Source organism: Anabrus simplex, chromosome 1 (assembly GCF_040414725.1).
Source record: "Anabrus simplex isolate iqAnaSimp1 chromosome 1, ASM4041472v1, whole genome shotgun sequence".
NCBI lineage: Eukaryota > Metazoa > Arthropoda > Insecta > Orthoptera > Tettigoniidae > Anabrus > Anabrus simplex.
The window spans coordinates 212,113,451-212,126,976 of NC_090265.1; the positions used below are offsets into that span (position 1 = coordinate 212,113,451).

Here is a 13,526-nt window from a genome sequence, read left to right on the forward strand (position 1 = left end):
AGATGGTTCTCTGTGGTTTCCCATTTTCACACCGGGCAAATGCTGGGGCTGTACCTTAATTAAGGCCATGGCCGCTTCCTTCCCATTCCTAGGACATTCCAATCCCATCGTCACCATAAGACCTATCTGCGTCGGTGTGACGTAAAACAAATAGTAATTTCCTTTTTTGCCTCAGATGCAGACTGAACTAAAGCAGAGGTTTTAGTTCTTGCACAACCATATTTCTGAGATATTTTAGAGTCTGGGAATATTGATCTAAATAAATTTCCAGCATGGTCTGAAAATGATAATGGAATATTGTGCTCCAAAAGAAATGATGTGAACAGCAATTCATTATTTGTCCCCACAGTTTCATTACTTTTTACGACGGACGATGAAATAGACTGGTTTCGTAATTTTGATTCACCTTATCTGTGATGTTTCTTGGATTCTACTGTATGTGTCTTCTGCAATCATCTCGTCCAACATGAGCCACAGAGAAATCACACGAACATACATTGCAGAACACGTGGTTTTCACTAATACGTGAAGCAAGTAAGCATGGCCATTTGTTTGTGTAATCGTCTCAATATTTCTGTAACACTGCTGTCTTCATAAATGAAGATGCAATTTGACAATTTATTGCTCCGCTTCATTTTACAAAACCAATCACTTCTTTTCGAATCAACGACTATGATAATATTAGAATTGAAATTTGCTAAATATACCACTCACATCCACGCACACAACAAAGAGAGAGCCGAATGTGAGCACTGGAGAACAGCAGAGCAAGGAGTAGAGCCTACTTCACGGCCGACTTGATGCGTCATTCTAGCTAAGAGAGCAGTGTATATCTATGTAGCTGGCCGTGATTTCACAACATTGCGAGAAACAAAAGGAAGTGATGACCAAATATGTTTAGTTGCCGACTTACAAACATTGAAACGAGGACGGCTGAGGAGTAATGCTCTAAGGGATTGAACAATTTATACTTCTTTCTTTTTTTTTCATAGAATTTCATTTTTCTCGCGATAATGTTGATTTTCCGCAATAATTTCCCCTTTGACCGTAATGCCGTAATCATGAGGTGAAATCCGTAATCATTACGGACAATCCGTAATAGTTGGCAGCTCTGCATTCAGGAACTTCTGAGAAATGGTACATTCGAAACCATATTCTCGAGTTCAACATGAACTTTAAAAATCAATGTAAGCCTAATTTACGCAGTACAAGACTTGCAGAAACTTATATAAACAGTAGACGGAGACCAGTGACTAAATGAAAGAGGAAGATTTTTGAAAAAAGAAAGATTTTGCCATAATGTTGGGCACTTTTTGTATCAGATGTGCTTTATTTTATTAGATTAGAGAATTAAAAACTACCCGTGAGTGATTGTTGTTTGGCTTGGGATTATTTATTAGATTTTTCAATGGGCTCGGGTAAAATTGCTGACCTGAAAGAAGTTTTACCAGTAAAACTGAATGTCATGTTCAAGATTTTTAACTCCTGTAATTCATGTTTGAAGCCGGCCCCGCGGTCACTTGCCTCTCAGCCAGAGAGGCCCCACGTTCGATTCCCGGCCAGGTCAGGCATTTTTACTTGGATATGAGGGACGGTTCTAGGTTTACTCAGGTGGTGGTGGTGGTGGTGATTATTGTTTTAAGAGGAAGTACAACTAGGCAACCATCCTCTATATAACACTAAGCAGAGAGAAAAAATGGAAAGGGTCCGACACTTCGAAAAATGAAGGTATCGGCCAAAGAAAGGCAAGGGCCACGAAGTGCATGAAAATGAAAGACTCCCTAGCCCTCGCAAACCTAATAGCGTCGGGGTCGGAAAAGAACAAGAGTTGACCAAGGGAGGTCGGATAGGATAGACGAAAGTGAGGAGCCTGGCACAAGTAAGTGGAAGCAATGCCAGGACTCAGCTGAGGGCCCCGTGGTCGCCAACCCACGCTCCAAAGTTCAGAGCCCCTGGGGCCCCTTTTAGTCGCCTCTTACGACAGGCAGGGGATACCGTGGGTGTTATTCTACCGCCCCCACCCACAGGGGGATAGGTTTACTCAGCCTACATGATTACTGTTAATTGAGGAGCTATCTAACAGTGGATGGCGACCCAATCTAGAGAAACAGGAATAACGGCCGAGACTATTCGTCACACTGACCATGCATCACCTTGTAATCTGCTGACTTTTGGGCTGAACAGCAGCTGTTAGGTAGGCCAAGGCCTAATGGGGCTGTAGTTAGGTTTGGTTTAACAGTGTCTGAAACATTATAATCATCATTTTACAGTTCCAGTTTCCTGGGTACTGTTGGCGAGCCTCTACCATTCTGTCTTGTTGAGATACGTTCTGTTGTTAATGACGTCCTCCTGTGTCCTTCCCCAATCTGCAATGTCCATCTTTACAATGTCTATCCAGTGGGTTCATGGTCTTCCCACCATCTGTTTCCCTGCCACATGTCGCTCCAAGTTAACATATGCTGTCCTTGTTGACTCCATCCTTATTACATGCCCAAACCACCTCAGTCTGGATATGCTGATCCGATCTAACAATGATGTCTCAATCCCAGCTTCCTTCCTAACCACATCATTCCTCAACTTGTCCAGTTTGGTTTTTTGAATTGTGGACCTAAGGAACTTCAATCTCGGATGAATGCAACCTTGATGAGTCTTTCTTAGTGAGGGTGCAGGTTTCAATACCATAGGTTAAGATTGGTATGAAGTACTGATACAACATCACCAACTTTGATTTTGTTGGTACTTTGGGATCCCAGAGTAGTGTTCGTATTTGCTGGTAAAAGTGAGAGCTCTTCTGCACTCTATTTGCCACCTCCTTTGTGGCTAGTGTATCTTGAGATAATACACTGCCGAGGTATGTAAAGCTTTCCACACTTTCTAGGGGATGGTTTCCTATCATGATGTTCACTGGTCGTCCCTCTCTGTTTACTGCCAACACTACTGTTTTGAGTTTGCTTATCTTGAGACTGAACTCCTGGAACTTAACCTTCCATTCATTGAGTCTCGACTGTACTTATTCCTCAGTTTCTCCCCAGATCATAACATCATCAGCAAAGGCCATTGCATTTAGTTCACCAGAGATTTTCTTGATGTTCTTCATTGTCATCCTTGATGGTGATAAACAATAATAGGAATAGTGCACTGCCTTGCTGGACTCCGCTTTCGGTCTTGAACCAGGATGAATGTCCATTACCCAATCGCACACAGCTAGTACAGTTCTCATACAGCATCTGAACTTTCCTCACCAGTCCCTCTGGCACATTCCTTTTTCTCAGGCATTCCCATATCTTCTCTCTTGCAATGCAGTCATATGCCTTCTGACCATAAACAGATCTTTGCCTTTTTCCCAATATTTTCCCATTAACATAAGGACACTGAAGATTAGGTCTGTTGTGGACCTGTTAGGCCTGAAGCCATACTGTTCCTCTTCAAACTGTGGCTCTAGGATGACTCGCAATCTGCTCTCTTCGATTTTCTCAAGAATCTTAAGTCTATGAGAAAGGAGTGTTATTCCCCGGTAGTTGGAGCATTTCTGGCAAATTTCCTTTCTTAAACAGGGGCGTAATGACACCCTTGCTCCAATCAGTAGGTATCTTGCCATCTTTCCAAACTGCATTGAGCACTCTGCGTAGCCACTGTAAACCCTGGACTCCTGCTGCTTTAATCATGTCCGTGCTGACTTCATCGATTCCTGGGGATTTCCCTTGCGGCATCTTCTTAAGGGCTACTTCGGTTTCTGCCCATTTAATGGGAGGAACTTCTGTGCAGGTTTCAACAGCTGGTTCTTTTGTTCTCTGATCTACTTCTGTCCTGTTCAATAGGTGATTAAAATGATTCCTCAGAACCTCTCTGATGTCCTCTTCTTTCCTGACCAGGTTTCCATTAGGATCCTCATTTTTGCTTTGATTATAATAAGATATTTAATTATTGTGATGTTTAGCCAAATTGGTGATGGTTTTCATTTGTTCCTGCATTTTACGTTTTTCTGTATTGTACTTTTTTTTTGTGGTCACTCCAAAAACGGAGAATCAAGGTTCCACTGTAAAATTAAGTGGACTGTCTAACTATATTGAAAAGGTGGACCAATTAAAATAATTTCATTATTATAGAAAGATTGAAAGTTTATAATTGTCAAGTCAATATGGGACTGATTATGAAATTTGTCACTTGTAAAGAATAGGAGGTATCATAGCTACATGAATGAGGACTAAAAACTGAAGTAATGTTTTACCTGAAAGTGAGAGTATAAAATTCTTGTACTCCACCACTCTGCCTTACTAAGTATTCTCCTTCTTCAGTGACTATGGCTGCAGCTTCCTGATGTGAGAGCACTCCATGGAACTCGGAACCATAGTATGGAGGACATGATGGAATATATCTTTTGCACACAACAGGCTTAGGACGTGGAGCTTTTTGCTGAAGCTGATACACTGGAGGGAAAAAAATCAAGATAGAAATCTTATGTTACAAAAATTTGAAAGGTTCAGTACACACCAAATGCAGAATTGCACTCAACTACATGCCAACACAATTTAAAATATAGCATGAAAGGGAAAAAATAAGTACAACAATAAATAAAATAATGGTATATGGCCTCCAGAGAGACCTGGTGAAGGTCTTTCGAATTGATGCCTATAGACAACCTGCATGTCTGCGAGGATGACGTGCTAAGATGAATTCTAATGTTGAAGACATACAACCAGTCCCCGAAACAGAAGAATTAATCAACTAAGGTTAAAATCCCTGACCCGGCTGGGAATCGAACCCAGGACCGACTGGACCTAAGGCCAGCGTGCTAGCCATTTAGCCATGCAGCCAGACATTACAACTGAAACATCAACTGAGGTAGAACGATGCAGGAGATCAATTATGATCTCATCAGTATAACTATCTTATGAAGAGAAGGATCCACCCTCCTTCGCAGTAAGGGACATAGTTCAATACAGCAATGAGGAGGAGGAAGGAACTCATACTGGGGGCTGATGCAAATGCTTATCACATTCAGTGAGGGAGCACCGACATCAACCGAAGAGGAGATCAACTAATGGAGTTCATGGTAAATATAGACTTGAATTCTTTCAATAAAGGTTATGAGCCTACATTTGTTAATATTCACATAAGGTAAATTATTGATGTAACACTAGGGACCAAACTAATTAGAAACATAATATCATATTGACATGTATCCAATGATGAATCTTTATCAGATCATAGGTATATACAGTATATTCCAGCAATGAATCACAGGCATTTCAACCTGTGATATTTAGGAACATTAAGTAAACTGACTGCAAAGGATACAGACAAGTCCTGTTAGCATTGACAAAGAGTATCCCTGGAAACATACTGGATTTTGAGTGGACAGTTGATGAACTGCAACATGCCATTCTATTACCCTGTTACTAAAACTGTAAGGCTAAAATAGCTTGCTCAACAAGGAGCTTTTCTTGGTGGTCTGAAGAGTATTAGAACATTAAAACAAAAACTAAAAGGATTTTTAATAAAGCTACAAGGACTGGTGATTCAGACACCTATAGGAGTGCCCTCACTATTGTCGCAGCCACCAAATTAGGCAGGTCAGAGAAATTACGCTGTTGCCAAGGTTAAGTAGCAACTGGCGAAGAAACGTCTAACTGAACACATTTCGGAGCGTGAGGCAAGTGTTTCTCTCTTATGCTCCGGATGTTACTTCATAAACAGTTTCAAAACAAATTATACTACAAGCTTCAGAAAAGACTGCTGATTCCAGTGGAATAACTATTTTCCATATAAACCACTTTAAATAATTATTAAAAATAAAATCTTGAACGAGTAAATTCGTAGAATCATGTATTGAAAATTTCAGTTAGCGGCCAAGTTTTTATTTCTTCAGCCAATAAAATTGTGTCTGTGGGAAAAATGTAAAAAATCGCCTGACATATTTTTTATCTGAAACATATTTCTGTGCGTCTTGTAGTTTTCCTGGAAAATGGCCCGGAAAGCGATCATGTAAATGTCGCTAGCTTAGGCAGTTGGGACACGAGCACGCAAGCTCAGGCTGCAGGACGCCATAAATACTTTAGGATTACATATTAATCTGTATTGGTTTATTTCATTATAACTTTAAAGATTTGAATACTGTATATTGTACTGAGTAATATAGAAAAAGAACTATTTTAATGAATAGGTTTACAATAATTTACAATAAATTAAGAATCAGTTTCTAGCTTCAAGGCAGTCTAATATTTCTTAGTCACTGTGATCACTCATCTCACTATCTACCGAGTCATCATTTACACTGATGATGAATGGCTCCATTCTTTCGTCCCTTACTATTTCCTTGGCCCAATCGCCTGTCTGAAGATTTTCCGCGCGACTGAAGCACTTTTCCCAATCTGCAGCAGTCACACGGTCGATGGCTTCTGACGCGAGTTTTTCTACGTCCTTTATTTTGAATGTCTTGTTCCTCCCTGCAACTTCTCTCTTGACTTGAGCCAAAATCAATTCACATTCACTATCCATCTTAAACTGCACTTATGGTGCGAGCTCAACAGCTGCATGACAGGGAAATAGAGAATGACTCGGGTAAGGTGGCCCGGAGCGGATGGGCTTCAACTAGACAGCACTGCACGATCAGCGTTGCCAATCCGTGCTCGGAGATAAGCAACTCTCGACCATCTGTCGCTTCGCCGTTCCCTTATCTGACGACAGCGCAGTTTTCCTCAACCACCTAATTTGGTGGCCGCGACAATAGTAACAATATTGCCATGAGGAAAGCAAAACAAGATGCATACAGGAAGTACTGCCAGGATATAAATTATAGATATACCAGTGCTACACTCAAACTAATGGGTAAAGGTGCAATCAATAAAGTTATCACATCAAAGCTACCTGATGGAAGCTTTAATTCGTCTGGACAAGCAACTCTAAACAAATTGTTTACAGTACATTTTTCAGACTCACAAGCAAACCTTCTTGAGTCAGAAAAAATATTAACTTTTTCCTTACTGTTGAATTCAGCTTTACAAATTATGCCAGCATGCACACTTTTACAACAGGAACATTCACGCTAAAATATAATTTGAAAGAAGAAAGGTGTTTCTTGGGTTGCAAACTCGTATAGCGGGAAGTACATGCTGTCTTTAATATGCAGGCACTAGGTATTAACAGCATGCAGACTGACAGAACGTTATTTGTTGTTCAGTGTGCTGTAGTAGCTCTCTGTTAAACTGATAACCTGTGTGCTATATCAGAGTGTTGAACATTATGAATATATGAAATATTGCAAAACTGGTTGTCACCAGATCAGAAGAGGAATTTTTCTAGTATTTTAGAAACAGAAAGGGAAACTCTTTATGAAGTGAATGACTTGTTAAAATATTAAATAATAAGTTAAAAGAATAAAATGGTTCTACCTTTCAATACCATTAAAATAAGAAATGTAAATTTACATTCCTATTTAATGAAAATTGGTACCGGTTTCGACAAGTATTTTTGGTCATCATCAGCCAATCAAAAAGTGTAAAACAATGCACAGATAAATAAATTGCAAAGTATAAAGAATTCTGTAGGTTGCTGATAGTGAAGCACTAAAATCTTTAGGGAGTACTGTGCGTTGAAATATAGTCAATCACAAATAAGATGCACAGGTAAAAATATGAAGTTTAGATGATACTGTCAGATGCAGTTTATGAAGCACTATAAAACAATGTTATGAAAAAAGTCTAAAATCAACTACGTATTTAACAGCTTGCTCCGTAATACATTTATATATTTGATCTGCGACTTTCTTCATAATTTTTGGATCTATCGACAAACAGTGCTAATTCCTAAAATTATACAGTGCCTCATGGACTGCAGCTGAACTCTTCAAGAATTTACTCCAGGCTACATTTAGATACGTATTTGATTCTGGACTACTTCACACACAGTGCTCTCAAACACATCTAACTTAAGAGACTTTTAAAACCACAGTGCCGATCTACTCTTCAGGAACTTGCTCCGTAGTACATATGCGTATTTGATCGGCGAATTCTTCATAATTTTTGGACCTATCAATGGGCAGTACTATTCCCTAAAATTATACAGTGCCTTAAACTGCAATTGTACTCTTCAAGAATTTACTATATTTGGATACGTATTTGATTCTGGACTTCTTCCCTACAGTGCTCTCTAACGTTTATGTCTTACTAACGTTCTTGATCCATGACTTCTTCATAATTGACACGGAGTGCTGATCCTTAAAATTATACCGTGCCTTATTAACTGCAGCTGATAAATACGTAGTTGATTTTAGACTTTTTTGATAACATTGTGTTATAGTGCTTCATAAACTGCATCTGCCAACATCATCTAAACTTCATATTTTTAACTGTGCATCTTTTTTTGTTATTGACTATATTTCAACGCACAGTACTCCCTAAAGATTTTAGTGTTCACTATCAGCAAGCTACAGAATAATTTATACTTCACAATTTATTTATCTGTGCATTGTTTTACACTTATTTTTGATCGGCTGATGATGGCCAAAAATACTGGTCGAAACGGTACCAATTTTAATTAAATAGGAATGTAAACTTACATTCCTTATTTTAATAGTATTGAAAGGTTGAACCATTTTATACTTTCTTTTAACTTATTAGTGAACTCACTTCAATACGGAACAATATGAAATTCTTATCTCTTAAAATTATTGTGTCAGAAACAGCAGAAAGAGAAATAACTGTAGATAATGACTTGACTAAACCACAGCAAGATGAAGATGAGGAGGGTGAATTACATGAAGAATCACTAACAAAATTTTGTTCCGAAGGCGAGTTGAGCAATTTACAGTAATCAGAGTCATTGTATGCTCCTTTTCTAACAAAAATTGCAAAGAAATTTCTACAGCAGAAAAGGTGAAAGTTGTGAATTATTGACTCCTTCCAGTAACACCCAAACATCACAATCAAAAATTTAATCACAGATTGTGGTCATCAATGAAGAAAAAATTTACATGGTTGAGAAATGGATGATAGTTACACAAAATGAAAGAATTTATTGAACAGGAACAGAAATTTAAGGACAAAATAAAGGTAGTTATTAGGTGCACATTTGAAGAATTCCTAAAGTGGCATGCAATGAATCAAATTGTGAAAGAATATGACCTGCAAATATTTGGAACATTAAAGGTACACTAATTACAAATTGATGAAAAGTTCAAAGCTAGTTCATCTTGGTTGCATCATTTTAAAAACCACTATAATATAGTAAGACATAAAATAACAATTTGTAACAACCCACCAAGTCAGAGTTAAATTACAATGAGAGCAGATAATACAGGCTTTTAAAAATGACTGAAAATGAATCATGGAGTAAAATAGCAATGACCAGATTTTTAAAATTTTTTTTTTTACCAGTTGGCTTAACGTCGCACCGACACAGATCGGTCTTATGGCGACGATGGGACAGAAAAGGCCTAGGAGTGGGAAGGAAGTGGCCGTGGCCTTTATTAAGGTACAGCCCCAGCATTTGCCTGGTGTGAAAGTGGGAAACAACGGACAACCATCTTCAGGGCTGCCGACAGTAGGGCTCGAACCCACTATCTCCCGGATGCAAGCACACAGCTGCGCGCCCCTAACCGCACGGATAACTCGCCCGGTATGACCCGATTTAGAATGCCAATGAGTGCAGTTTTAATAAGGAAATGCCCATGGGAAGAGGTTTAGAGTATAAAGGTAGATTTGCCATTAAGGGAACAGTGCAATCAGAATGGACAGCAACACATTCATATGGTCTTATCTACGGTGTCTTCATCGGGGAAGCTAATGCCAAAATTATTTGTGATTTTAAACAAACCAACTGGCATAAGTAAAAGTTCAAGAGAAAATGTTCAAACCAGAAATTGTAATTGCAAAACAGAGTTTGTCAGGGAAAATGACAAGGCAGGTTCACTATGTTTTTAAAAGAAGTATTTTCATTTTCAAGTGTAATCAACCTGCCCTTTTAATCCACAATGACACTGAAAATGTCAGAAAAAATCTCGAGGAAGGTAATCATGACTCCGACGAACTAACAGTAAAAATAATACCAGCTAACACAACGTATGAACTTCAGCCCCTAGATCATTTCTTCTTCTGAATGTATAAATACATGATATGCGAGTTCTCATTCAACACTGATTTCAACAAGGCATATCACCTGCTATCTTGCAGCAAGATAACATCCTGAAACTATAGTCACTAGCATTCTTAGCAGTTCCTTTCTCTGCACTTCGAGCAAACTCATCAGTATGGATAGGTGCTAGCTGGGTTAACTGTAAGAAACCGACATCATTTTCAAACACTACAGACTTTTGTTTCAAAAATTTGAAAGACTGTGTAATAAATGTGATGCAGCAGCAGTAATTAGATATGGTTGGTGTAGAGAGAAGTAATGTTTTATGCCCTTGTTTTTCTTTCAGACTTATCCTAGTTGTAAAATTGTTATTTCCCCTACAAACACAACTCACAAACACTCATAATTTTCCTCCTCATTTACTGTCATGTATCTCAAGAAGTAATTGCACTCCTGTAGCCAAAATTTAAGAGAGCACATATTTTGACATCCTAAGCATGAGAGAAAAGAAATTACCATTTTTTCTGCCTGCTCCACACACACACACACACACACACCCCTTCCCACGAAGGTTTGCTTGTTGGTAGTAGTTGATGACTCCCTGACAGAGCAAGAGCTATCATACTTGTGGTCTACGAATAGAACAAACAGGGAGGGCTGGCAACTTTTCAGAGAGATTGTCAATCAAAATAAAATACGATGGGCAATCAACGCATTTGAATAATATACAAGAGCAAGCCCACACCTTACAATGCCTTGAGGATGATATTACTCAATGGGATTTGTAGATAGCAGCTAGGGACCATCTTCGGAGGCAGCCCAGCCCAGGGAGTGGCAACCCTGCCTATGTGAGTCCCGGAGCACACTGACGCGGTGTGTAGTATCCGGTAAGGGTCCCAGCTCAGGGTTACAAGGGAGGACCCTAACAGGATTTACAGTGGACAAGATGGACTTTGGAATGGTGGAGATTGCAGAAATAGTATGAAGTTGTATGGATAGTACGAATACACTATTCATCAGCAGCATTTGTTTCCAATATTGTGGACGGCTGCAAGGGCACCTGTTCCCCACGTAAGGGACAGCCTGAATAGTTGCTGGGAGTTGCGATCCCAACATAACAATAGTTTAAAATGAGTGGTGCTAATTATCAGCCTCAGAAAAGGTATGGGCGAACCTTACTAAAAGCGGCACGCAGTCCTTGTGCTGGGGGAACTGTGAAAAGGGGGCAACCAGCACTTAATATTATAAAGGTGGGTATGACTATATCAGTACATATACGAGGAGCTCTGTATTAGTACTATTATAATTCTGTTTTTTCTGAACTGATATAGATTTGTTGCTGTTGTTATGAAATTTAAAAGTCATCTTTGAAATATACACTTACTGCTGTCCTGAATTTTATAGTAGTTTCTTGGAAAATATGAAAATTATGGTGCTGTGAAGGATTAGTGACAGTTGCTATGGTTATTATAAACAAGTCATTTCTATTCTTTGAAGATTGAAGTTTCCTTATACAGTGAATATTTTAATATTATGAAATTCTATACATTTTATGTGTATTTTATCTATAAGCATGACAAAATTGGCATATTAATCTTTTTGTTATTGTACTGTATAACATCCAACATTAACTTTATGTGGAATACATAACCTCTCCTGCCCAAATGCTAACCTCACCCTCCCAGGATGAACAAACATTTTTCCACAGTCACGGTGGTGTAACCGTTACATCAGTTACGGAGGAAATTCTGTTATTTCAGCTAGTCCATTAGCTGAGAGGTGGCAGCCCCACCAATGGTCTTACTTCCGTCAGGCTAGCAACCCATCGGAAGGACATTTGATTGCTTTCAAGTCTTGCAAAAGGAAAAGAAACCGGATGGATATTAAAGATGACGAACATGGCAAAGGAAAGGTTAATGATAAGGATAATAAGTGGACGAAAAATAATATACAGTAAGGTCTCGTTAATCTGAACTAATTGGGACCGAAGTCTGTTCTGATTATGAAATTTTCGGATTAACCAGAAAATATTTTCTAATAATAATGTTATTGTTTTTATGTCTCGCTAACTACTTTTACGGTTTCCGGGGATGCCTAGGTGCCGGAAGTTTCTTCCGCAGGAGTTCTTTTACATGCCAGTAAATATACTTACATGAGGCTGACGTAATTGAGCACCTTCATATACCACTGGACTGAGCCAGGATCGAAACTGTCAAGTTGGGGTCAGAAGGCCAGCAGCTCAACAGTCTGAGGAAAATAGTTTCTACAATACAGTACATGCTGTAATTTGAAATGTCCATTCTTTAGCAGCTACACTAATAAAATACTGTATAAAATTACAGTACAGTAGTTAAGAACCCGTAGAGAGGAGGAAACAACCAAAACTAGGTTAAAACTTGTCTCCTAAAACTGCTAAAATATGGTAACACACATACAGATGCACCGGCCACCACAGAACTTGCCGTACGCTACGTCGAGCAACACTCCACTGCTAAGCCCACTGATGTGATGTTTATGAGAAGCTGGTTTAACACTGCATTTTCGAGTAGGTTCCAATCACTACGGCACAAGAAACTAACAGACTTTGTAAAAATAAACGACCAGTGATTGATGGTTTATGATGTGTAATTATGTTTACATTAAGTTACTGTAGTAAAGTATGACTAATAAAATGCAAGTAAATCTTCATTCTATTATAATTATGTTCTTTCATTTCAATAAGGAGATTTTTTTTTAAACTGAACATTTCAGTTCGGATTAACCGGACTTTCGAATTAACGGGGTTCGGATTAACGGGACTGTAGTGTATTTAAGTGTGCTACATGGAATGTACAGGGAATAGCACACAATGACGATCAACTAGATGATATTCTCCCAAATGGACATCTCGATTGCCTCAATCTCTGAAACCAAACGTAAACTACAAGCCTCAAAAGAAACGGTAAATGACCTAGAATTCTACAATGGGGTCAAACAAGAGGACAGGAGGACAGAGGCGGCGCGGGAGTCATGATCATTAGTGATGGGACATTCGATTCATTTTACTGAATCGATTCATTTGATTCCGTTCACGTTATTGAATCGATACAGTGATCCGATTCACGGCTCATTGGTCACCGCTCCTACTGCATCTGTGTAGTATGTGCTGGTAAGACAGCAGCAACAGCATTTAGTGCTCGCAGCTGCCATCTGGTCTTCATACTATGAATTCCTTTCTTAGAAAAAAATGCTAGTTACTCTAATAAGGTTTCCGGTGACGCAGGGTGGGAAAGGTTAGGATTAGGAAGGTAGCAGCCATGACCTGAATTAAGGTACAGTCCCAGCATTTCCTGGTGTGAAAATGGGGAAACTACGGAAAAACCATCTTAACGGCTGCCGACGGTGGGATTCGAACCCACCATCCCCCGAATGCAAGCGCATAGCCACGCGATATTAACCGCACGACAACTCGCTCA

At 39.2% G+C, this 13,526-nt stretch overlaps 1 protein-coding gene across 2 annotated transcripts in view; it reads right to left on the minus strand.

Moving 5' to 3' along the window:
• Positions 1-13,526, minus strand: part of RhoGAP5A (Rho GTPase activating protein at 5A) — a 335,224-nt gene that overhangs the window by 267,877 nt on the left and 53,821 nt on the right. For both annotated transcript variants that reach the window (XM_068230716.1, XM_067158364.2), the window contains exon 3: positions 4,229-4,427. In XM_068230716.1, the coding sequence (XP_068086817.1) occupies positions 4,229-4,427 (199 nt within the window). The remainder of the gene's footprint in view (positions 1-4,228; positions 4,428-13,526) is intronic.